At 34.4% G+C, this 22,364-nt stretch overlaps 3 protein-coding genes across 3 annotated transcripts in view; 2 read left to right on the top strand and 1 right to left on the bottom strand.

The window, feature by feature from the left end:
• Nucleotides 1-372: 372 nt before the first annotated feature.
• Nucleotides 373-4,052, bottom strand: LOC144436682 (SOSS complex subunit C-like). Its single transcript, XM_078125527.1, has 5 exons — nt 3,658-4,052; nt 3,042-3,120; nt 2,604-2,670; nt 1,788-1,853; nt 373-814 (listed from the first exon to the last, which is right to left on the bottom strand). The coding sequence occupies exons 1-5, from the start codon at nt 3,707-3,709 to the stop codon at nt 716-718; spliced, it is 363 nt and encodes a 120-aa protein (XP_077981653.1). The 5' UTR covers nt 3,710-4,052; the 3' UTR covers nt 373-715.
• Nucleotides 4,053-4,359: 307 nt separating this feature from the next.
• LOC144436963 (sorting nexin-30-like) lies at nt 4,360-18,313 on the top strand. The gene is made up of 11 exons (XM_078125829.1): nt 4,360-4,482; nt 5,592-5,819; nt 6,406-6,516; nt 7,028-7,189; nt 8,744-8,939; nt 9,521-9,651; nt 10,048-10,116; nt 10,636-10,722; nt 12,228-12,332; nt 15,625-15,777; nt 16,305-18,313. Exons 1-11 carry the CDS (start codon nt 4,360-4,362, stop codon nt 16,389-16,391), a joined length of 1,452 nt encoding a protein of 483 aa, XP_077981955.1. The 3' UTR covers nt 16,392-18,313.
• A 1,126-nt stretch (nt 18,314-19,439) lies between these two features.
• The window catches only part of LOC144436309 (nuclear pore complex protein Nup155-like), a 32,260-nt gene continuing 29,335 nt past the window's right edge, over nt 19,440-22,364 (top strand). Inside the window, exons 1-4 of the mRNA XM_078125064.1 lie at nt 19,440-19,537; nt 20,389-20,508; nt 21,248-21,391; nt 22,222-22,318. Of these exons, the coding sequence (XP_077981190.1) occupies nt 20,394-20,508; nt 21,248-21,391; nt 22,222-22,318 (356 nt within the window). The 5' untranslated portion in view covers nt 19,440-19,537; nt 20,389-20,393. The remainder of the gene's footprint in view (nt 19,538-20,388; nt 20,509-21,247; nt 21,392-22,221; nt 22,319-22,364) is intronic.

The raw sequence follows: 22,364 nt of genomic DNA, 5'->3' as shown, positions 1-22,364 counted from the left end.
AACAGGCAAATGAACTGACTGCTTGGCCACTCAACAATTATTAATCTATCGCCCTGAATCTTGTTTCTGTAAATACAAACATTAGAAGCCCTTACGTTCTTTCTGTGTAAAATAATAACAAACAGTTACAATAATATTTCTGTGTAGACTTGCTGTTGTTTTCATTCCTTGCATATGAATGGTGTCCTTACATCTCTCTCTCTCTCTCTCTCTCTCTCTCTCTCTCTCTCTCTCTCTCTCTCTCTCTCTCTCTCTCTCTCTCTCTCTCTCTCTCTCTCTCTCTCTCTCTCTCTCTCTCTCTCTCTCTCTCTCTCTCTCTCTCTCTCTCTCTCTCTCTCTCTCTCTCTCTCTAAATGAAATACAACCTACTGTTTTGCTATCACTTATGTAAGTAGTCTAGTTTCTGACAGACCGTATTCCATACTGTTACTAACATCAGGAACCAGACTATAATGTAAGTTACTTAAACTCATTTTACAATTTTCACATGATTTCTGTAAAAAACATCCACTACTAGCCAACCATTTTGGTGGTTCTGAGCAAAAGTTATACATTTTCTTTTTGCACATCTTTAAATACACTGATGTAATAATAATTCAATTCTCAATTCTTTTTTTTCCACAAACTGAAAAATATCTAATGGTGTTTTTTCCCCCCAAGTTTTATAATGATTACAATAAAAAGAGAGCACCAAAATTCCCTAAACTGAAGTCATCTATGAGTCAGCTGACAGTCTTGGTATTACTGGGAGTATAAGATTACCAAATGAAGAATCTTGTGTGATAAAATATGCTACTGAATTACTATGGGCATGCTGCAAAGAGAAAAAAAAAGAGAAAATGCATTGTTACTTATAGAAACAAAACAGAAATGGTATTACAATTATAAGGAAGGAGGCTAGTTACATCAAGAGTTGTCCCAATAACTTGATAACAGAGATGAAGGATGACACTTTCTCCCTGAGATCTATGGGAATGTTCTCATAATAAACAGCGCCACCTATCATTGCATTTTAGAGAGACTAACTGGCTAAGGCACAGCATGAAGGTGGCTATTTACATCAAGAGTTGTCCCAATAACTTGAACAGAGAGATGAAGGATGACACTTTCTCCCTAAGGTCTATGGGAGCTTTTCACCATGACTATGTCACTTTGTCAGGTCATAATAAAACACCATCTATCACAGAGAGGACAAAACTGACACTGTATTTGTCAGGAGATTGGGATATTCATGATGTCATCAAAAAGAAATTTTCCCATAAACCTTTGCAGGAAAACCAAAAAAAATGGCTGAACACATGTCAAGTGCAGTAGGGCTTCTTCACAAGATTTCAAAGTTGTGTAAGTTACTGAGGTAATATCTTGTCTCCCAAAATCATATGTAAATTGATAGCTATAATCAATACAAGTGTACTAACGGCAGAAATAATTCTGACTGGCTTTTGTGATAAGTACAATGTATATTATAAAAAGATTTGGGTCAGTATGTAGTGACAAAAAATTCTCTTAAATTGACACTCCTGTATTTTAGTGCCATGCACTTACTACTAAAGTGAAAATTCTTCCATTTCTTGATTCAATAACGTTTTTAAAAGAAATAGTTGAATTTAGGGGTACAAAATAGATTCCATTAACAGTGAAATCACCTTTTTTTGTCAGATGAGAACTAAAGTGGTTCAACCCCCCCCCCCACTCCCAAACAACGTGAATTATGTTTTTTATCCTATTGAACTATTGATCTCACCCTTTAGTTGTTGACTCAAATAAATATTGAGCTATGTATTCACCTGTAGTGCTGTTCTTTGTGACATTGCTAGATGATGTGCTTCTGTTGGATCTCTCATTGTTACCATCTGAAATTACAGAAAAGCATATCAACATCTCCAACATTTGCACAATTTCGTATATATACAGTATTACACTATTAACTACTATCAAGATTGAAGAATGCTGTTAGAGCCAAACTCACACATTAAAGGTTGGGGCCTGTGCCCTTCAGGTGCACCAAAACATCTCTTTAGCCATCCAACAACGAACACATCAGTCACCCACTTAGCAATCAATCCATTTATCATGCATGTAGATACATCTATCCAATCATCTGTCCCTTGCCAATCAATCAATCAATGAATCAATGAATCATTCAATCCAGCAATCAATCTATCCATTCATTCATTCATTCATTCATAAATCCATTCATAAAGCCAATCAACCAACCAACCAACCAACCAACCAACCAACCAACCAACCAGCCAACCAACCAACCAACCAACCAACCATCTGCTTTTCCCACTGCCTGTCCCTCCCTCCAGCTGTCACGCCCTCTGTCTGTCCATCCCTCCATCAAATCTAATCTATCAACACCACACAACCCAACACCAGAGCTGGTGAAGGACTTCCAACAAAGGATTCCATATATGGTAAAAGACAGTTCTCTTAGAGATGGCATAGGTTCAAGTCTACATACTATTATTTCACATATGCATTTCTCGAAAACTGTCATAAAACAGTGGGTACTCTTAATAAAGACACAGTACGATACATGAATATGCTGTCTTCAAGTATCTTAATGCCTGAGACAACTTACTAATGACATGACCTACCTGTCCTGGTTGGTCTTTGACTGCTGGTGGTCTCTGCATTGGAAGTTGTCCCAAAATACCACCACCACTTTTAAAATAAAGAATGAAAACAAAGATGGAGTTCAACAAGAAAATTTAGAATGAAATTTAACAGCAATAAATTTGAATAACTATCAGAACTGTGAGAATGCCTCTGATTTTTGTGTTTTCTTTTGTATTTGAATTAAATTTTACTGATTTATCTTTTGTGCTTTCCATTTCATTTAAAAGTAGGGAGGAATATATAATATTAAGAGACTCAGAAACGACAGACCGTGTAGCTAAATTAATTACACTAGTGAAATGATCATCGGCCCCAGAGAAACACTTTTATCAACAGCGCACAACACAGACATCTCAACAACTTCTGCTCTTCCTCATCACTTTGATTGTCTTGGTAACCAACTACCGGTACCCTACCTGTTTGGTTGTCCTTGCATCATTCGCAATCTTTTCTTCTCTTGTTGCAAGTCCTCCAAAATTTTTCTATTCTGTCTTTCTGTAAATGATTCACAGAAAGTAACAAGTAAGCAAATATGAGCTGTTTAACCAAAGTCCTGAATTATTTAAATTAAAAATTTCATGCAAGTTAGTTGAAACTCAAGATTGTAGATATTACACAGGGTTAGTGTCAAAATACTTTACATTGTAAATTAAGGTTAGGATAGTTTGGGTTAAGGTAGGTACATTTTAAGGGGTGAAAAAAGAAAAAGCTTTTTTCTTGAAATAATGATTTTGACAATAACAACATAGAGCTAACTGTGGTTGTAATTGTATATGATATAAAGTTCACATCAAACATTTAAAATACTAAAAAATAGTTGTAAGTTATATTAGTACCAATGTTTGACAAAATGTCCTGAACTTAGTTATACATGTTTACACACTTAACATAGACATGACACTGAAAGCAGAAACTATAACTATTATATCAAAAGGATTCATGTTATCACAAATGAAAAGGCACAATTAATATTACAGCACACTATTAATTACAAATATAACTGCAGCTACTGTAGTACCACTATTTAAATACCTTGACCAACATTCAGTGCTGGGTTATTATTAGGTGGCTGAGTTGCTGACATCCTGTTTAAATATTCTTTTACAAAAATGTGTTACTCTATTCTAGTCTAACGTTCTGCTCCAAGATCATATACTAGATATATAACGTTGCACGTCACTGCAATCAAATCTGTTCACTGGCCACCATGTACATAATAATATGTACACTGAGTGTTGGGCCCATGAGAGGTCGGCAAACGCCAATTTCGAGATAACACTACGTATACAAAATGTCTGAACACTGTCTAGGTATAGTAAAGTAGTCTGGCTATGGCTCAAAGTTCAGCTTCGCTTTATGGCGCATCACGGACAGGTTGAATTTGTGAAATGATGTTACCGTCGCACACTGTCTCGTGTCACACCACAATGAAGCCATTCAATGCCGATAAGAGTACTGCCCTCTATCGGTTAGATGTAGAAGGCCGAAAAAGACTGATCGATATTTACTAAGGGTGGGAAAAGTTCAAACGAGATCGTTTTTATTTACAAAGGTTTACCACAGACAATGGGAACGATGAACTTAAATAAGCCTGTATAAATTATTGAACTTTTATAGTATATCAAGGCGTAAAGTGTAATAGTGTCATTGTTTACCTTGGATATAGTTCTTGTAAAAACATACGTCATCCCTTCATATAATGAACTGTGCCACCTCTGTTCCAATCACTTCAACATGGCGGAAGTTAAAGGTGGCAATACGAAAACACTGTCTGGATTGGGGGAGGGTCCGGACCTCACATATCCATTACAGGACCCCTTGACGAGGGCTCTTTCACTAAATGACGATGATTTCGAGGTAGGAAAGAATTTCTATATGCTATGTCTTAATGATATTTTTTGTCAGAGAAAAAAAAATGAAATCTGAATGTGATGTCTGTCTAGCCACCTCTATTGTTGTTGAGTATTGTCTATTGTCAAAAATCAGACTTTATTCAACAGCTCCCTCCTCCTGCCCCCATATAATGAAAATGGGGTGATGGGATGTGAGTCAAACAGCATGTACCCTGATTGACAAAGCTTAGAAATTCTGGTGACATTTGTTACAAAAGTGAAATGTGAAAGGTTTACTATATAATATATCTCTGCTCTCGTATTAGCAGAATTTGGTTTAGGCAACAGAATTAATGTGGTGAATCTGTAATATTTACAGTGATTTAAACCATCATGTCAGGTTGTCTCAAAAAATTGTAGTGAATTGTATTTCGTACGCTTTCATAAATTAATCATGTATATTAATTTGTTAGTCAACATATTATATAATATATATATATATATATATATATATATATATATATATATATATATATATATATATATATATATATATATATATAATATATAAGATACACATATATGTATATGTATATGTATATGTATATGTATATGTATATGTATATGTATATGTATAATATATAAGATTTTGAATTTAACTTCTTTGCTTGGTAAGTCAGATTTAGCTAAGTGAAATGTTTCAGCTACAGTTTTCTATTTTTCTATTGATTTCCATGGGTCTGAAAGACTACCATCCTACAAATTTGGTAGTGTAGATATGATAGTTATTTTGTATGTGTCCTGGCGGACTACTGCACATTTTGAGAGTCCTGTACACGCATACGCGCACACACACACACACACACACACACACACACACACACACACACACACACACACACACACACACACACACACACACACACACACGCGCACACACACACACACGGCAGCTAATCAAAATCAACTTTTGAATGGTAAATAAAACTATACAGTAGATATCATGGTGGTGGTTTGAATGTTTTGACTTGTACAGAATCAATGATATAGACACAGGTTGTTGTGACATAGAACTGTATGTACTAGAATATGAATTTGTTGCTTTAATACATTTCCTTATTATTTTGAAACCAGGAGGAAGATCTACGATCTCCAGGGGCAGAAAGCAATATATCTAATGCTTCTAATGCATCACAGACTGCATTAGCTGGATCTATTAAACTTGATGACCATGAAGAAGAAGAAGTGGAAGAAGATGATCAAGATATGGAAACAAGAGACTTGTTTGTGACTGTAGATGATCCAGAGAAACATTCGGGAAGTATGGGTACAGCGTATGTAACATACAGAGTTGTCACTAAGGTAAGTACGTACAATGTAGACACCATATGTAATATGCATGTAGAGTTGTTACTAAGGTAAATACAACTGCCGACATCAGACTGTGGACAAACAGAACCTATTACAAACAGGGAAAGTGAACAACTGAGTTGGATTAATAACACTTTGCACAGCATGTTGGAAGTACAGAGACTTATATTACATTCCCTCATTTGATAAGAACAGTGTTTTTGGCCACTTTGCATAATAGTTCACTTCACAAACAAACTTCCAGTTCTCCTGGCATTCATGTATACATAAAGAGGCCATAAAACTGTTTGAAGTTCCAACATGCTGAGCAAGGCATTATTAATCCAATCCAGTTGTTTACTAGTATACTTACCCTGTTCTGTTTGTCCATGGTCTAATGTCAGCAGTTGCACCATGGGTACTGTATGTAACATACAAAGTTGTTACCAAAGTCAGTTTTACTGTTTGCCCATGAGGAGTGGTAATCACAGTAGGGTGGCATTTCTGATGACAGCCATGATTTTGCAAGGTGACATTTTTGGGGACTCCAGTGTTTACGCTATCTTAATTATTACTGAACTGTTATTTTTACATCTAGACCACCAGAAGCTCATTTGACCACCCAGAATACCTTGTACGTAGACGATATCAAGATTTCCTGTGGCTTAGAAATAAATTAGAAGAAACTCAACCAACTCATCTTATACCAGTAAGTATATCTAATAGCTAATATAATACCACTCAGTATAACTATTTTGAAATCACTCACACGTCAACTGATTGAGTATATGGCAACATTTAGGCTAATCTGTAAGGTACGCCGTGATGGGGTGCCCTCACATATCGGCCAACCCCTACCACGTAGTGTGAGAGGAGGCCGGTGAGGGCGAAACGTCACTATGTATCGTACAGTCTACATTTAGGCATGTCCACAGGTACACAACATGATATATTGTATACACAAAAACATACACATGCCGTCACTTGTGAAAACACACACAATGTCATGCACCCACAAATACATATAGCTTAGTATCAAGAATGATAAAAGTCATGTTCTACTTTATCTAAGTGTCTTCTCTTTTTTAGTGTTTTTTTTGCAAACATAAGCTGAATACCTTGCATACAACTCTCTGATAATGCAAGAAATTCTACTCTTGTACATTGCAATCACTTCAAAATCATAATAAAATTATTTTGTGTTTCTCTTTTTTTTACAGCCGTTGCCAGAGAAGCATAGTCTGAGGAGATATGACCATTTTAGTCCAGAATTCCTGAAGACAAGACAGAAAGCACTCAACAAATTTCTCATGCGAATTGCGGACCATCCCATTCTTTCATTTAATTCAGCTTTTCAAATTTTCCTGACTGCAAAGGCATGGGTAATTTTAACGATTTCTGCTTGCCTAGGTGTAGCCATAGTTACCACAGTTGCCATAGTAACTGTTCTGGTGGGTAGAGACCAAAGCAAATGGTACAGATCCTCCGGTGTATCTTATCCACATCATCCACACCTTGGTTTCCATAGTAACAGAACCTTAATTCCACACCTTACCATCGGCACAGTTTGTAGTTTTTTTGTCACGTCACATTCATTCTGATGTTTCTCGTAAAATGGCTTTCAGCATGTTGCACACACAAATTAATGCTAAGAAATAACTATTTTTAAAATTAAGTAGACAAAAAAGGTAATTAGATTAATAATTAACATCACATTAACATAATTTATTGATCTGTTAGATATGCATGTTCTTTTAACTTCAACATCAGTTTGCTGGATAAATTAATTTATTACACATTTGAAATTATCAATTTTTTTTAGATGTGTATCATTTTTCCTGTGAGAATAATGTATTATAACGAGAACTTTTGGAATTTTTGAATTCATAGTTGGTAATTCTAAATAACAAAGTATTATGTTTGTAATTATATATATAGCAATTTGATGATGGTGAAAGTTAGCAGTTATAGTCACTTTGATGTGTGACAATTTTGACTGAGTTGGCTCACTGCACACTTGATGAGAGTCCAGTTGAAATCACCACACATATTGAATAGTTACTAGGCTCTGAAAGAATTACAGAAGACAGTATAGTACTGAAAAATATGTGTGTGGTTTCTTTGGTAATATTAAGTGTTTTGTATTTGACTGTTCCTTGAGTAGGTGTTGTCTTTGTAATATTAAAGAAGGGAACAAGGAGGTGTTAGGTTGTAATGCAGGTTTTTTTTAGGGAAGGAATAATTATCTGTAAAACTTGGTACTTCAATTTTATGTCTAGTTATCAAAATCAGTTCAAAAACTATGCTGTGGAAAAAAACAGAATGTGACATGCAAATTCAATAACACTTAGATGTTATTTCCCAATATTTTTCTTTGTTCAGCCAAGGAAAATATGAGTGACATAAGGGGCCTTTGTCACTGTGAGTCACTAGACTTGTAGTGACAACCCTTAGGTCATGAGTATTTTCCAGCTGAATGAAGAAAAAATATTAGAGAATAACATAATTATACCAGCACCAGTAATATAAATCAAATCGGGGCAAGGAATAGCAATTTTGAATGTTTTGAGTTATATTTTGAACACAGCAGAACCAGTGACGTAGACACACATTTTCGTGACATAGGCGCACATTGCTGTGATGTAGAATGACCAGCGTATATTTTTCATATTTTTCCGTTTAACTTGGCTTGTGCATGGTATAGTGACTGTAGTAGAGTGAATGCTATGCACTCATATTCATTGTAGCAGTCTGGGGTGACCTCGGATTTAAAAAAAAAAAAAAATTATCTTACTAAATTTCCCAATTCCACATCACATTGTTTTCGTCATAATGTACAATCTTTTGTATGTCATTGTGCAATATAATTATTGTTCGTTATGTTACCTATTGCCCAAAGTTAAAATCTGACTATTTTTATGTGTTTTTCTGTGTAGGAACTGACTGCACATAAGAAGCAAGGCCCTGGTGTGTTGAGCCGTATGGGTGATTCTATGAGAAATGTGGCAGCCACCTACATGCTGAAGAGTAGAAGTCCAGAGTACACAATGATGGGGGAATATATCCAGACATTTGGTGAAAAACTAGGAACTATCAATAGGGTGTCAGAAAGACTTATCAAAGAAAATCAAGGTAGGTGAAATAAAATATATGAAATTCCTCCTCATTTTGACTAAGTTTTGGTTTAAAACTAGGAAGAGTAATAATTCTGACAGACTCATCAAAGAAAAACTTTGGGTATGTGATATACAGGAGCTTGCATCTCATTTTCAACCATTTTTGGGTGAAAAACTAGGAACAATAAATAGTTTCAGTTCCAGAAAGACAAAAGTAAGAAAAAAAACAACCTTTTTTAAAGAAAGATCGCATAAATTATGAATTTGAGTGAGAATTCAAAAGTTCAACATATATTCATAAAATTTATGTTATGGACTTTCAGGCAAGCTAAACATGTATCAAATTATAGAAATACCAGTGTCAGTGCATGTTTTTAGATTTATTTAATTTACTATGTATAAAACAATAACATGTATATAGTAAGAAAGACAGAAGTTAGAATCACTCTGACAAGTCGTAGAATATGTTTGATGTCTGCTAATACAGAAAGTACCAAGATTAAGATTATGCAAATTTAAAGTGAAATAAAGTGAATAAATGACGAAATGCTTCCTCAGATTTGATTAAACTAGTTTTATTTCCTTTCATTTGTTCAGATTACATCACAGAACTAGGTGAATACAGTCCAGTATTTAGTTTATGGTCTAATTCGGAGATTGAGTTAGCAGAAACAATGACATGTATGGCTGAATGTATAGAGACTTGTCAAAAAGCTGTACAAGATCTGGTAAGTTATCATGTGTACTACATGCAAGTTGTAAGATGTTTCATAGCTAGGGGTGGGAGATGCCAGGTAAACGTTCTTTTCAGTTATGCCTCAAATATAAAATGTGGAAAACTTGTGGGTACCAATTACTTAACTCTACATAGTTTTATGTTATAACAATTAACAGAAAACACAAAAATGAATGTCAGAAATATTAAGTCATTAACATTTATTTTGCTGCTGATTTGTACATAGTAAATACAACGTGCCTGTCTCAATAATATGGAAAATTTAGTCTTGGGAATCTGGAAACCACTTGTAGAATGAAAACATCCTATAATTTTTGAAATAGGGAAAATATCAACATTTGCAGGATTTGATCTTAGCTATTTGCCCAATTTGTATAATTTGTTTTAGAGCGATGAACAAGAACAGTATTTCCTACCACCAGTGAGAGAATATTTACTGTATTCTGATTCTATCAAGGTGAGTTGATGTTGATGTGTCATTGGAAAGTTGATGTTAAAGGTAAATCATACTATACAAATCAGTGTGTGTAAATGTTGGTTGTATTGGGTACGGTTAACTTGTTCAGAAAAATGAATTTGACACTATCAAAAATGTCAAACAGATATATTAGAACTTTGTAGACAAAGTATTTTATAAAAAATACAATATCCGATTTATACTTTTAAGCCTGATGAGTTATTGCCATGGAAACCCGTTGTAATATCATTTATTGTGACTGCAATAGACATGCACACGTACGTGCACGTGCACGTGCACACACACACACACACACACACACACACACACACACACACACAAACACAAACACACACACATGCATGCACACACACACACACACAAACAAACACACACACACACACACACACACACTGGTACAATACAATAATAGTAATACAAACATTAAAAACTAGGTACGAAAGAAGGGAACAAAATTAACTCTACTTATTTTGGTATAATTTATTCTACAACCCACAGTCAGTTCTCAAGAAAAGAGACAGTATTCAAGTTGAATATGAACTAGCCCAGGAAGATGCCTTCAAGAGGAAGAATGAAAGGGAACAGGTAGTTTTCTTCACTTCAGTTTATTTCATTATTAGTCAGATAAACACAGTAGCAACTTGTATGTTATAACACCAGGAAATATTTTACCAGAATATAGATAAATGAAGAATGAGTATTGCCTCTATAGTTTTATGAAATTCTACATGTTAAAAGTCTACTAGCCATACTGTATAATCGCTGGAAGTAGAGCGTTACTAACTGTTTCATTGAGTTGTTTACTTCAGATGTTTATATTCAAGTTGTTGTTACATGTAACAGTAGCCGAAGGTGACTGTAAATAGTACCAGTATGTCTCCCAAACTGAGTTGAAGTATTAAACGTAATTATAGGAAATAGGATAAAAGAATGTGGTAGATGAAGTTGTTAGATTATCAAAAGTTATAGTGGCACAAGCTGAGTTCATACTCTGATGAAAATATTCAACAAAAAAGTTCCCTGATTGAACTATTCTTAACATAATATTAGTATTCTGTATACCTTCAGTGACATTAAAAATAGTCTTCTGTCTTGTGAGCATTAAAAGGGCTTCCTTTACTTTTAGTTTTAAGTATATCGGTATATTAAATTTCATTGAATTGTTTTAAACAACATTATGCCTAGTCTAGCTGCTAGATCTCACTTTCTTCTGATAGATATGAGGGCAGGCTATCACCCTCACTAGTGACCTTCGGTCACATTGACCAAAAGTAGAATAGCCTGAGGGTCAAGCAGCAAGACTACATTATGCCTAACTACCAAGTTTAAGTTCTGCTAAAAGCAAGTGATGATGTACTATGCTTCAGTATGAAGAATACTATGATAGGCACCTTTTAAAAATGCAGCAAAAATGATCCCTTCAAATGTATAAACTCAGCTTGTGGCCCTGTAATAAAACTATGGATACAGTCATTGTGCCACTTCCTGTATAATATGTATAGATGTGATACCAACTATCAACTATCTCACAGTCAAGTTAACAGTTGATGAAAAAAAAATTCTTCTTTATAAATTCAAAGGAGCATAGTGTGTCATGGTTGCCATAGATACTTTGGTGATGTAGATTGAGAAATCAAAGTCACATTGTAGAATTGTTGCAAGTTTCTGTTTAGTGTAGTAATCACCAGTATGTAGTATAAATGCTTTGCTTCTTTGCACTTGCATACCATTCCTTCTTCTATCCCTTGTAAAGCAGTTCTGTAAGCTAAGAAATGGGTACCCCATTCAGTCAAGTGTTATTTGCACTGTTGCCAGGTTTCTAATGACAGACTTTGTCTTGAATTAACAAGTACTATACACTGTAGTTTTCAAGTGTTTTAATTCTTCATGTTTGGAACTTCTTTCCATCAAAAATAACAATTGAAATATTTCTTTTTGAGACTCTTGGTAACTGAGCAGTAAAATGTCAATTTTGAGTAAGATGCTTTCATCTCTTTTGCCTGCATCACACCTGAGAACGATCTCAGCAAACCTTCACCGATTAAAGCTTGCCCTCTTAATTCTGTTACCACCTTACCGCTGTCACTCAGGTCAAGATCACGGACCCAAGTTATTCTATAGGCTCTTTGACTGGTAAAACTCCCGATGAAATCAAAGAACAGAAGATGGCCAAGCTTGAGAAAATGATAGAAGAGGTAGAGTCACCCAATTTAAAGATCTCGTCTGCATATACCGTATATATATACTGCATCTTGTGCCTATGCCATCATCTAAGATCTCATGTTTCATCATGCAAATTGATCATGCATGCTGCATAAATTACTCCCTCCGCATAGGATGCACCTCTAGAATGAAAGAAACCGTTGATTACTTCAAATTTATGGACCTCAAAATAAGGAAAATAAGGGGCAATTAAAGATTATTTCTGACACAAAATCAGTACAGACCTGTACTCATCTAGCTTATATCAGTTTGTCTTTTTTCCTTGATTTTCAAAAATTGGTTTTTGGCTTTCAAAATGTACCATACTTGAATTAAGAAACTCAGTTTACTTTATTGATTTTCTGTGCAGTGATGTAGAATATGTGTCCTCTAAGCTTTAATCTCTCCCCTCCCATACAAAACAAAACAAAACAAAACAAAACAAAAAAGCCCCCCCCCCCCCCCCCAAACTGTGGAATCAATATGCAAACTTGCAAAGTACAGTACAGAGTTTCTTTATTTTTGACTGTAACATTTGCGAAAAATAACATTATGTATTTACAGTAGTATTTTCTCGTTCAATTGATATATATTTTGTATGGTGAAATTTCTGACAATACTTTGACCTATGTGCATAGGGGAATTGAGGTGCATCCTCTCTGACTACTAATCATATGAATTCTACAACTGAAATCATCTTGGCATGTCCACCAGACTTGGTGTTTGTGTTCTACAACTGAAATCATCTTGGCATGTCCACCAGACTTGGTGTTTGTAGCTTTCATTTCTTGGGTATGCTGTAAGGTTTAGTGGTCATTTGAGTATATGTTAAGACAGTCATAATTTAGTGCTATATTTTAGCAAAGCATTAAAGGGAAATATTCGTTATGTTCTGTTAATACTTTGGACAAATTTTCTGAATATTTTTCTGATTGACGAAGTATTCCAGAAGTAGCAAGGGTAATAAGACATGACTAACACCTTCAAAACTTTTTTTTTGGTGTTGACATCTTTTGGGTACGTTGGTTCTTAAAATTATGCTAACTTCTTCTTGGCAAATCCTGTATATTGTCTGTTTGTTTGTTTGTTTGTTACCATCCATACTGCCTATATTGTATTGTTGTATGATTACCCACAATGCACTGCACACCTTTCATCATGTGTATCATATATAGTGAACCTGCAAGTACCCATAATGCACTGTGAAATATTAGATCAATCCACTTGGTTACCTGAGAATGTTACAACTTCATGTGTCACATGTTGATATATTTTGTTATATATTTGAATTGCTCTATATTTGATGTAGCTAGGAAGTATATAAAACCACTCCTGGCCCAGTAGCAAGTTTGACATGAAACAATCAAATTGTAATGAGGAATCGTTCATTTTCTCTTGGATTCTATTTTGATCACTACTGTTTTGCTAAGAACATTTTCTACCTAAAATGAAATGCAATTAAAAGCACAAATATAAATACTTCACAGTGGACTGAGTGCTTGACACAGTGGATAGTGTGCATTATTGGTATTTGGAGGATTTACAATCTGCATGTTGCATGCTGGTGTTTGTAGTTACACCAGAAGTTCCTGACATAGGATACGCTAGTGTTTTCCTTTGAACAAGATATTAGGATTACAGCAGGACCTCACTTGTGTGATTTCTTTCTTACCTTGATGTCATCCTTGGAATACTGACTTTACATGTTTTAAAGCCAATGGTGGATTAGGATTAAGAGTATGGACGGTTGTTTAGCAGAGCTACTGAAAGAGTTTGTTCTGTACAGTAGAACCCTCTTATCTACTCCCAGTTGCTCCATAGCAAAGATAGTACTAATCCAGGTTTGTTGGATTGAAACATTGGGGTTCATGCTCTTATATTGAAAAACATACCAGGGAGAAAAATGGCCATTATATTATGTGATGTTTGACACAGAACATCTTTTGTGTTTTGAGTAAATAGTAGGCCATAAGTGTAAATCTGTACTGCATGGTGTACACGTTATACAGAATGACAAAATAAACCCAGTTTTGTAACTCTTCATCCCTAGTATTAAATCAGTGGTGAAGTTCAAAAAACGTAACTGGTGTAGTTCTTTTCTGTTACTTTTGAAATGGCAGTTTTGAAAAATTCACTATCCCTATGAATTGGCTGTCATGGCCAGAGAAGTTATAGTTAGATTTTGCTATATCATCTGAACATTTAGTGTATATACAAGTAGTTGCAAACAATCATGAATGGCCTATCCACAGAGGCAGTTTTTGGTCCTTGTTATCCAATAGTTATGCCATAGACCCTCCACCAACCTTGGTGGAGGGTCAATAGTTATATAAATAGAATGTCATATAAGTAACAAAATATGTAAAATCATACATGAATTTGATGTTGCAACTCCTGATATCAATCTCTTGTGTAATATTTCATAAATAAAGGTTGAACTTCCTTAAAGGGCTAATTTTCAATTGCAGGTCAGTGTCTCGACACTTCCAATGTGTATCAAGCCAATATTTTCATGAATAAAATCCCCAAAATGCGACTAATTTAATTTGAAAAAATACAGTGAAAGATTTCTTTCCTGTGTAATTATAATAGTGCAATCCAATATTAAGAGATAAAAAATATGTTATACTCTCTAAAACAGCAGTTTCATAGGGATTCTATGAGCTCTGTGAGTGTGTTACACGGTCAAAGTCATCTAGCATAATGAGCATCATCTTCATCTGATTCCTATTTATGTGCACAGTAGGCCTTTGATTTGTTTGGTTCTATACATGTATCTTTTGTGACACTGATCATCTTTGTCAGGTGACAGTAATGAAGTCATGTGATATAATGTCTATCAGGTGACATGAATAAAATTTCATTTACAGTGTGTAATTACACCCCTATTCATATTACCATCATGTTGTTGTATTTGAAGCTGTGTTCTCATGTTAAACATCCACTGGAACAAACATTTATGTCATGGTTATTCAATTTAAATTTAAATTTCAAGAAGGTATTTAATCATAGCTTTTGATAATTTTGGTTCAGTGCATCAATAATTATGGCAATCAGATTCTGTTTCAGTGGAGAACCTGAAGTTTGCTGCTCATTGGTTAAAAGTGAACTCCAATATGCAAATTGTCTTTAAACATGCAAAAATATGCAAATTTCTGTGTAGTGAGAACGAATGAGTCATTAACTTCTTCAGTAACATCTGTCATCAGACAATTAAATATGTTATAACTTATACTCCTTTTACCAGTTCATCAATGATTTTAATATGTGATATTTCTTTTGTAGGTGGACAAACAAGTTACTATTCTACAAGACAAAACAGACTGTGCCAACGCTGATCTTAAGGCTGATCTAGATAGATGGCATAAAAACAAAAGGAAAGACTTCAAAGAACTGTTCATTGGACAAGCTGACAGACAAATCAATTTTTATGAAAAGGTTGGTGCCATGGCTTGTTGTGTTCCAAGAGTGACATCAGCAACACTCAAAGTTATTAGAGGAATGTACTAGTAGTATTTTAATCAACAATTACAAATTTTCATTTGTATGAATTGTCACAGTAATCCTGTCCTCAGCAGGTTTTGAAAATTACAAGTATTTTAGGGTTTACATTGGTAATGTTGTTTAGTTGAAGTTGTGTAAGTTACCATTCTTTGACAAGGGTCGGCATATAATACATAATTCAGTTGCTCTATACATGTAGTAACATACACATTAGAACACTTTCTGTTAAAAAACGTATATTTGAAAAAATGTGTTAAAGGCCAATGCTTCATTCCCAGGTTCTCACAGTAGTGTTATCTTATCAGTGGCACCATGAGGCTTACATAGGATTATTCTTTGTTCTGGGTGAACTTTTTGTATAGCTTTGTCAGATTAACTGTTTTTCACGCCTACATTTTAATCCTTTTTCTGAGTGGTGTTTTATCATAATTTTTTATTCATTTCTGTTCTTGTTTTTTCAGACATTGTCAGCTTGGGAGCATGTTATACAACACCTTCAGAAAGAGAATGCAGAGAGCAGTGCCAAAAATGAAGACTCTAAGGAATAAATGATGATACGACTACGACAGCAAAGAATATTGAACAATAACACATGTACTCAAAACAGACTGAATAGATAGTAAATACATGTACAACTACACTGTGTTGCCTGAAGAGACCAGAAATTGTATTACAAACTCTGTTTTCATATATATACGTATATGATGATTGAAACATAATTAAGATCAATATCAAAAGTGAAGCGACCCAATAATATATAGAATCACAAGACTTATATTTATACATGTTGTACAAGTGTAAACATAGTACTGCCATGACATCACTAAGGAAAAACAGATCTCATCAATGGCAAACTATGACATAGACAATGAATTATTTGCTGTCACTGAACTAGTATAAATGTAGTACTGCTGTATGACATCACATAGGGAATATAGTTCTTGTCATGCGAAACTATGATGTCATAGACATTGAATTATGAGGTGTTACTCAACAAGTGTAAACATAGTACTGTTGTATGACATCACAAAGGAAAACAGATCTCATAGATGCCAAACTATGACATCATAGACGTTGAATTATGAGGTATCACTGAACTAGTGTAGCAGTACTGTTGTATGACATCACAAAGGGAAAACAGATCTCATCAATGGCAGACTACCACATCATAGACAGTGAATGAAGTCATTCCATCTGCATTACATGTCAAGCAGCAACATAAACAATTCCATTCCTTTCCATGTGATACTATCTTTTAGCTGACACTACCTATGAGCAAAGCCATCTAAACAGAAACTGATAATTAATATTGTAATATGTAAATGAAGAAGCAACAATGAATTATTTATAATGGGTTTTAAAGTATCCCTTATTGCTAGCTGTGTACACAAATTACTAGTATTTGATGACTTATACAGTGCCCTCAGTGTCGTTCACATACTGTTCCTTTGTTTTTTCTCTTCCTTTGACTCGCATAGTTTCAGTAATTTATTTGAATGTGTTTTACTACCAGTTTCAAGTGGTATGATTTCAGCCTTATTAAGTGTATTATCGAGAGTTAAAAATGAACTTTGTTTACCACAAATTTAGTTATTCCCAGTTTTATAGTGTGACCATTTATCTAGAAAAGTTTTCATTTTCTAAAAATGTAATAGTAGTAAACAGGAAAATATGCTGCCGAAATTCCAAAATGCTAAAAGGGAACAACATGTGAGCTAACCACCCACTGAATTTTGTCTGCTAAAATGCTGAATTTACTTCTCATTTCATTATAGAAAAAATGTAAGCAGGAAAAAACGTGAACCTTCATTTTCGAAAAATTCCTATGCTATGCATTTATGATAAATGTGTAAGGATTTTTGAAAACCAAGGAAACTGTTTTGTTTGTGTTTAAGCAGCTTGCATTTTTTCTTTAAAGAAACGAGAAGCAGATTTTGCATTGCCATCAACATTTTAATTCACTGATACAACTCAAGGCGACTTTTTTGAGTATTAAAGTTGTACAACTTTTGAAATATATAGTGAATTGGTTTCATAGACTGTGACATGATTATATAATCTAGGAAGTATTATTATGTACTGGGTTTGGTTAGTTTTGCTGATGAACTCTAGAGGGATAATAACTGAAAATTGAATATATTTGACTTTCTGATGATACCCCTTGTTGGTAGTTATGGTATACTTCAAGTACAGACATTGATAAAAATTAAGTATTCTGAAAAGTTACCATAGTTACAACTTGAAATTATTGAACAAATTAATTTATTTTAATCTTCACTAGATTTTTCCAGCGGCTTCAAGTCAGGACTCCATGAGTCCTTCATTTGACAAAGTTAAATTCCCTTTTCACTTCCTAAGCTTGTCAACTTTTCTTGGAAACAGTACCATGCTCTTCAAACTTTTGCTGTCAACTTGAAAAACAAATATTGTGATTGTTAAACAAATGTAAAAATAATGTGATTATTATCATGTCCAATAATGAATTTAAGATTTATGAATAAACTTTAAAGTTAAAGCAGAGAGTAATGTGCATCATTTTATTCTCCCATTGTCTCTGTCCAGTATGTTGTTGTATTTCACATGTGTAAGGGAGCCTTCAGTAATTACAAATGTGACCCTCTCCCTGTTCAAAGATTTCATTAATTTTTTTAACAATATTTCATTTGATTTGCAAAATGTGACCCCCCCATCCCTCCCTCCTTGTAATAACTTAAGGCTCCCTAAGGTACAGCTGAAACATTGATGGATTTTTCCTGAGTGTGATTTGCTATTTGTAATTATTCTTCTAATAACTGTGACAAAATCCCCCCTCCCTTGAAATGATCATTGTCTAAGCCAGTACAGGTAACATATTAGACTGAAGGATTTGTTGCTGATTCCACTTAGAAAAAAATTGTGTTTCCGATTATGCTCAATTTTAGAATATGTGGGTAGGTAGATTTTTTAATTTTATTTTTTAATTTTATTTTTTTTTTCATATGTGAGTGTCTAGTTCAGGTAGTTATGTTTTCTGTTGTTTTCCATATGGCCTCTGTGTCATTGCTTTTCTTCTCATCAGATGTACAAACTTTACAGATCTTATCATGGTATGGGGTCAGATAACAGGAACCAAACAATTATTTTTATTTGGCCTTATATGGCAAGTGATCACATAAATAGAAATAGCAAGGACTCTTTCAGTCTAGTAACACAGTTGTTTGTTTATGTCTACTCAAAATATGGTTATACATGTATTTCAAAGAGGATAGACAAGAAGTAGGTCATAATTGCCTCTTTATTTTTATGAATTGTAAAACTTCAAAATGAAAGATGATATTGTAATTTGATGTCTTTCTCCTACACTCATCAATTAATTCCTTTCATAGCCTGCTGAAAAGTGTCATTCTTTACATACACATAAAATACAGTCATGTATAACATGAAAATGACCATTAATTTCTTTGATAAAATGTTACAATTTCCTCAGTAATTAACAAATGAGCTTTTTAGGACCACGAAAAGTAAGAACGCTTTATTTTGTCGATGTTCATTTGTTTTCTACATTAGTCCGACCTTTGACCGACGCAAATTTTGCGCGCCAATTACATTTGTGCGCATAAAATGGCGACTTCCATGAGCGATCGGATGGTCCATTGAATTTTCGCCTTTTGTGAAAACTTTGTCATTTAATGTTGGTGAAAGGACTGATTTTTAGGTAAGGTATAACAGATGAGATACGGAGATGCAAAATATTTTCTCAACATTTAGTGTTTCATGAAGAAAGTACTACTGTCAAAAACTGGCATTGTGCATCGTGTTGACTTGTTCACACGATCGACAGCTTCACTATTATATATGTATACAGTAACACACTGTAATTCTCCGGCATGTTCAACTTCATATGTATGCCGTGAAAGACCTTGAGTCAAATGATATATCTCACTCGTGTAGAGTATATCATATGGTCAGACGGCAAATGAGGCCATTTTGCGATCTATGTGAGTTTGTACAATTTGAAGATTTGCGAAGACTTTTATGACTGTTGAAGATCACAACCCCCTTTGGCCTTTGTCATGTATTCCATGATATCACATCAGTGATCACGACTCTGCTTGAATATACTAGTATTGTAGATATTTCTTCAATGACCGTCGACTTTGAATATCCATGATGTATTAGTGAACCATAGTTTAAATAATAATTCCAATGTGTACGAGTTTGTCAGGAATTGTAACCAACTTTAAACAATGTAAATCAAATTTCAAATAGCATACAAAATGCAATAATAAACTAAAAGTTATGTTTTATATTCAGGAGACCCATAGACTTCTCTCCACTGCTTATGGTAGGCCCTACACAGGGGTACTGCGGGAGGAGTATCCACCCCCCAGCCCCTTCCACTTCAAGTGGTGTTTTTCAAATTAACCCCTCCCCCAGCCAGTTGAGGGTCTATGGTCTGAGACAGAATTTAGAAAGATGTAGATAAAGGAAAAGGGTAATGTTCTGTGGATGCTTTGTTTTAGAAATATAGCCATAAGCATTAATGTTGCCTTGTAACATCTACAGGTAGAATGATGGCAAGTCCACAGGAGATTTTACAGAGTGCTGCACACCAGATTGATATTCATCTAGAGAAAGATGGAGCTTATCCAGAATTAGCAGAACTACTCAAATTAACATTTCAAGGTAAGAAAATAATTACAATGCCAGGAGTTAACACTTTGAACACTACCAGGACCTGGGTGGGGTGGGGGTACATTTGTATTTCATTGCATCAGTGCAATAAACTTGTAACTGCCATATAAATGATATGGCAGTTTTGACCTTTTTGCATTGATGCAATGATTTGTTTGCACATGAAAAACAACAAGTAGGGAAAAAACAGTATTAACATGTTTTGGAAATGAATGGTCTTCTCCAAAAATTATTAGTTGATGTAGTATGATATGCATATATGGTTAATATAACAGTGGCATTTCAAAATAAAATGAACCTCATTGTAAATAGTATTACGTATTTGACAGAAAAGGATGAATTTTAATATCTACGAATTCCCTTCAGTACCTTTAAAACAACATGAACACTGTTATTTGCATATGATATTTGTGGATTCTTAAAAGCAAGATTTATGCTGAAATGTGATGATCAAAAATAGGTAGATCCAACAAAATACAGAGTATAAATCTGAAGAATGACTTCTATTTTCACGATATTGATTAAAAGGGGATGATTTAAAATATTACTGGATACGTCTAACCCTAAACCATGCTACAGTGCATGACTTTCTCCTTTATTTATGTTAGCCCACAGCCGTGCTACATTATCTGTTAGTATTAGCCCACAGCAGTGCTACATTATCTATTAATAGCCCACAGCCATGCTGCATTTCCTTACTTGGTGGATATTTCTTCTCTTTATCTATTAGCCCACAGCCATGCCACCACTAGTGGTACAATTGAACTGGATTACCCTGCGTTATCATCACCCAGTATAGGACTAGGTCAGCTTCCTTTGATGAGTTCTGTCAAGAAAGTACCTATACCCAATGAACTGGTTGAACAGTTTGGACGTATCCTTTTAATGATAATATATTTAATATTAATCTTCAAAGGTGTAGTATGAGTCATGAGAGGCCATAGTCGGCAAAAAACAAAGACAACCACTTTCTTTATGTTTCAAAATGTTAATGGTTACTTTTAGTAATTCTCCATTTACTTGTTAAGCATAATTCAGCTATGTTTCTGGATCTTCCACGGTTCTGTAAAAAATGACTGCATTCCTGAAATTGTACAGCCTGAATGTCAGATATACATGATTGTAGAGATTGATATTGTGTTGCAGAAGTGTGTGATCTGGGAAGGAATATGCACAGTTCAATTATGGCATGTCATATAAAATATTGTGACTGTCAAGGATTTACCATATATTCTATGTAACAAAAATATAATGAAGAACAGAATATCTTTGTGTGAGAATGAATGTTTATGGGTTCTTGCTTGATGTTAAAAATAAGATGTTGCAACTCAGAGTTGGAAAATTATTGAGAGTAATCCCAAATTTTTGCTAACATATTGGCAAGGTCAGCAAGAATTTGCAATTACTCTTTAAAAAATTCTGACTGAAAAGCAACATTATTACATTTATCTTGCATCTTATTTCCAATAAATTGTTGACTCATTTTTGATATGATTTGAAGATCAAATTGAGTTCAAATCTGTATAATCTAATTGCTAAATTTAAGGTCAGGTAGGCAAACTGTGTTACATTTATGTAAGGACAGAGTGAAATGAACTACCGTTTATGTGAGGACAAAGAGGGGAAATGAATGTTGCTATATGTGATGAATTTTTACAATGTTACATTTTGTGTAGTACATGACCATTCCTGAACTCTGTGTAGATATGCAGTGTAACTGTATGATGGGCATCTTTCCTGAAATAGGCCGTGCATGGTTAACCATTGACAGCGATATATTTGTATGGAATTATGAAGATGGGTAGGTTAACCTCACTATCAAAGTTATCACACATCCAAAGTTGACT

This window comes from Glandiceps talaboti, chromosome 6 (genome assembly GCF_964340395.1).
Source record: "Glandiceps talaboti chromosome 6, keGlaTala1.1, whole genome shotgun sequence".
Classification (NCBI taxonomy): Eukaryota; Metazoa; Hemichordata; class Enteropneusta; family Spengelidae; genus Glandiceps; species Glandiceps talaboti.
Note: the sequence above shows the minus strand (reverse complement) of the source record. Positions and strands in the feature narration are given on the sequence as shown.

Excerpts from the sequence above, each read along its gene's own strand:
- LOC144436682 (XM_078125527.1), bottom strand. The coding sequence starts at position 3,709 with ATGTCAGCAACTCAGCCACCTAATAATAACCCAGCACTGAATGTTGGT. Across the intron at positions 1,854-2,603 it reads TCAAAGACCAACCAGGACAG|ATGGTAACAATGAGAGATCC; the intron begins GTAGGTCATGTC and ends CTGTAATTTCAG. Across the intron at positions 815-1,787 it reads CACAAAGAACAGCACTACAG|CATGCCCATAGTAATTCAGT; the intron begins GTGAATACATAG and ends TTCTCTTTGCAG.
- LOC144436963 (XM_078125829.1), top strand. The coding sequence starts at position 4,360 with ATGGCGGAAGTTAAAGGTGGCAATACGAAAACACTGTCTGGATTGGGG. Across the intron at positions 10,723-12,227 it reads GGAAGAATGAAAGGGAACAG|GTCAAGATCACGGACCCAAG; the intron begins GTAGTTTTCTTC and ends GCTGTCACTCAG. Across the intron at positions 12,333-15,624 it reads TTGAGAAAATGATAGAAGAG|GTGGACAAACAAGTTACTAT; the intron begins GTAGAGTCACCC and ends TTTCTTTTGTAG.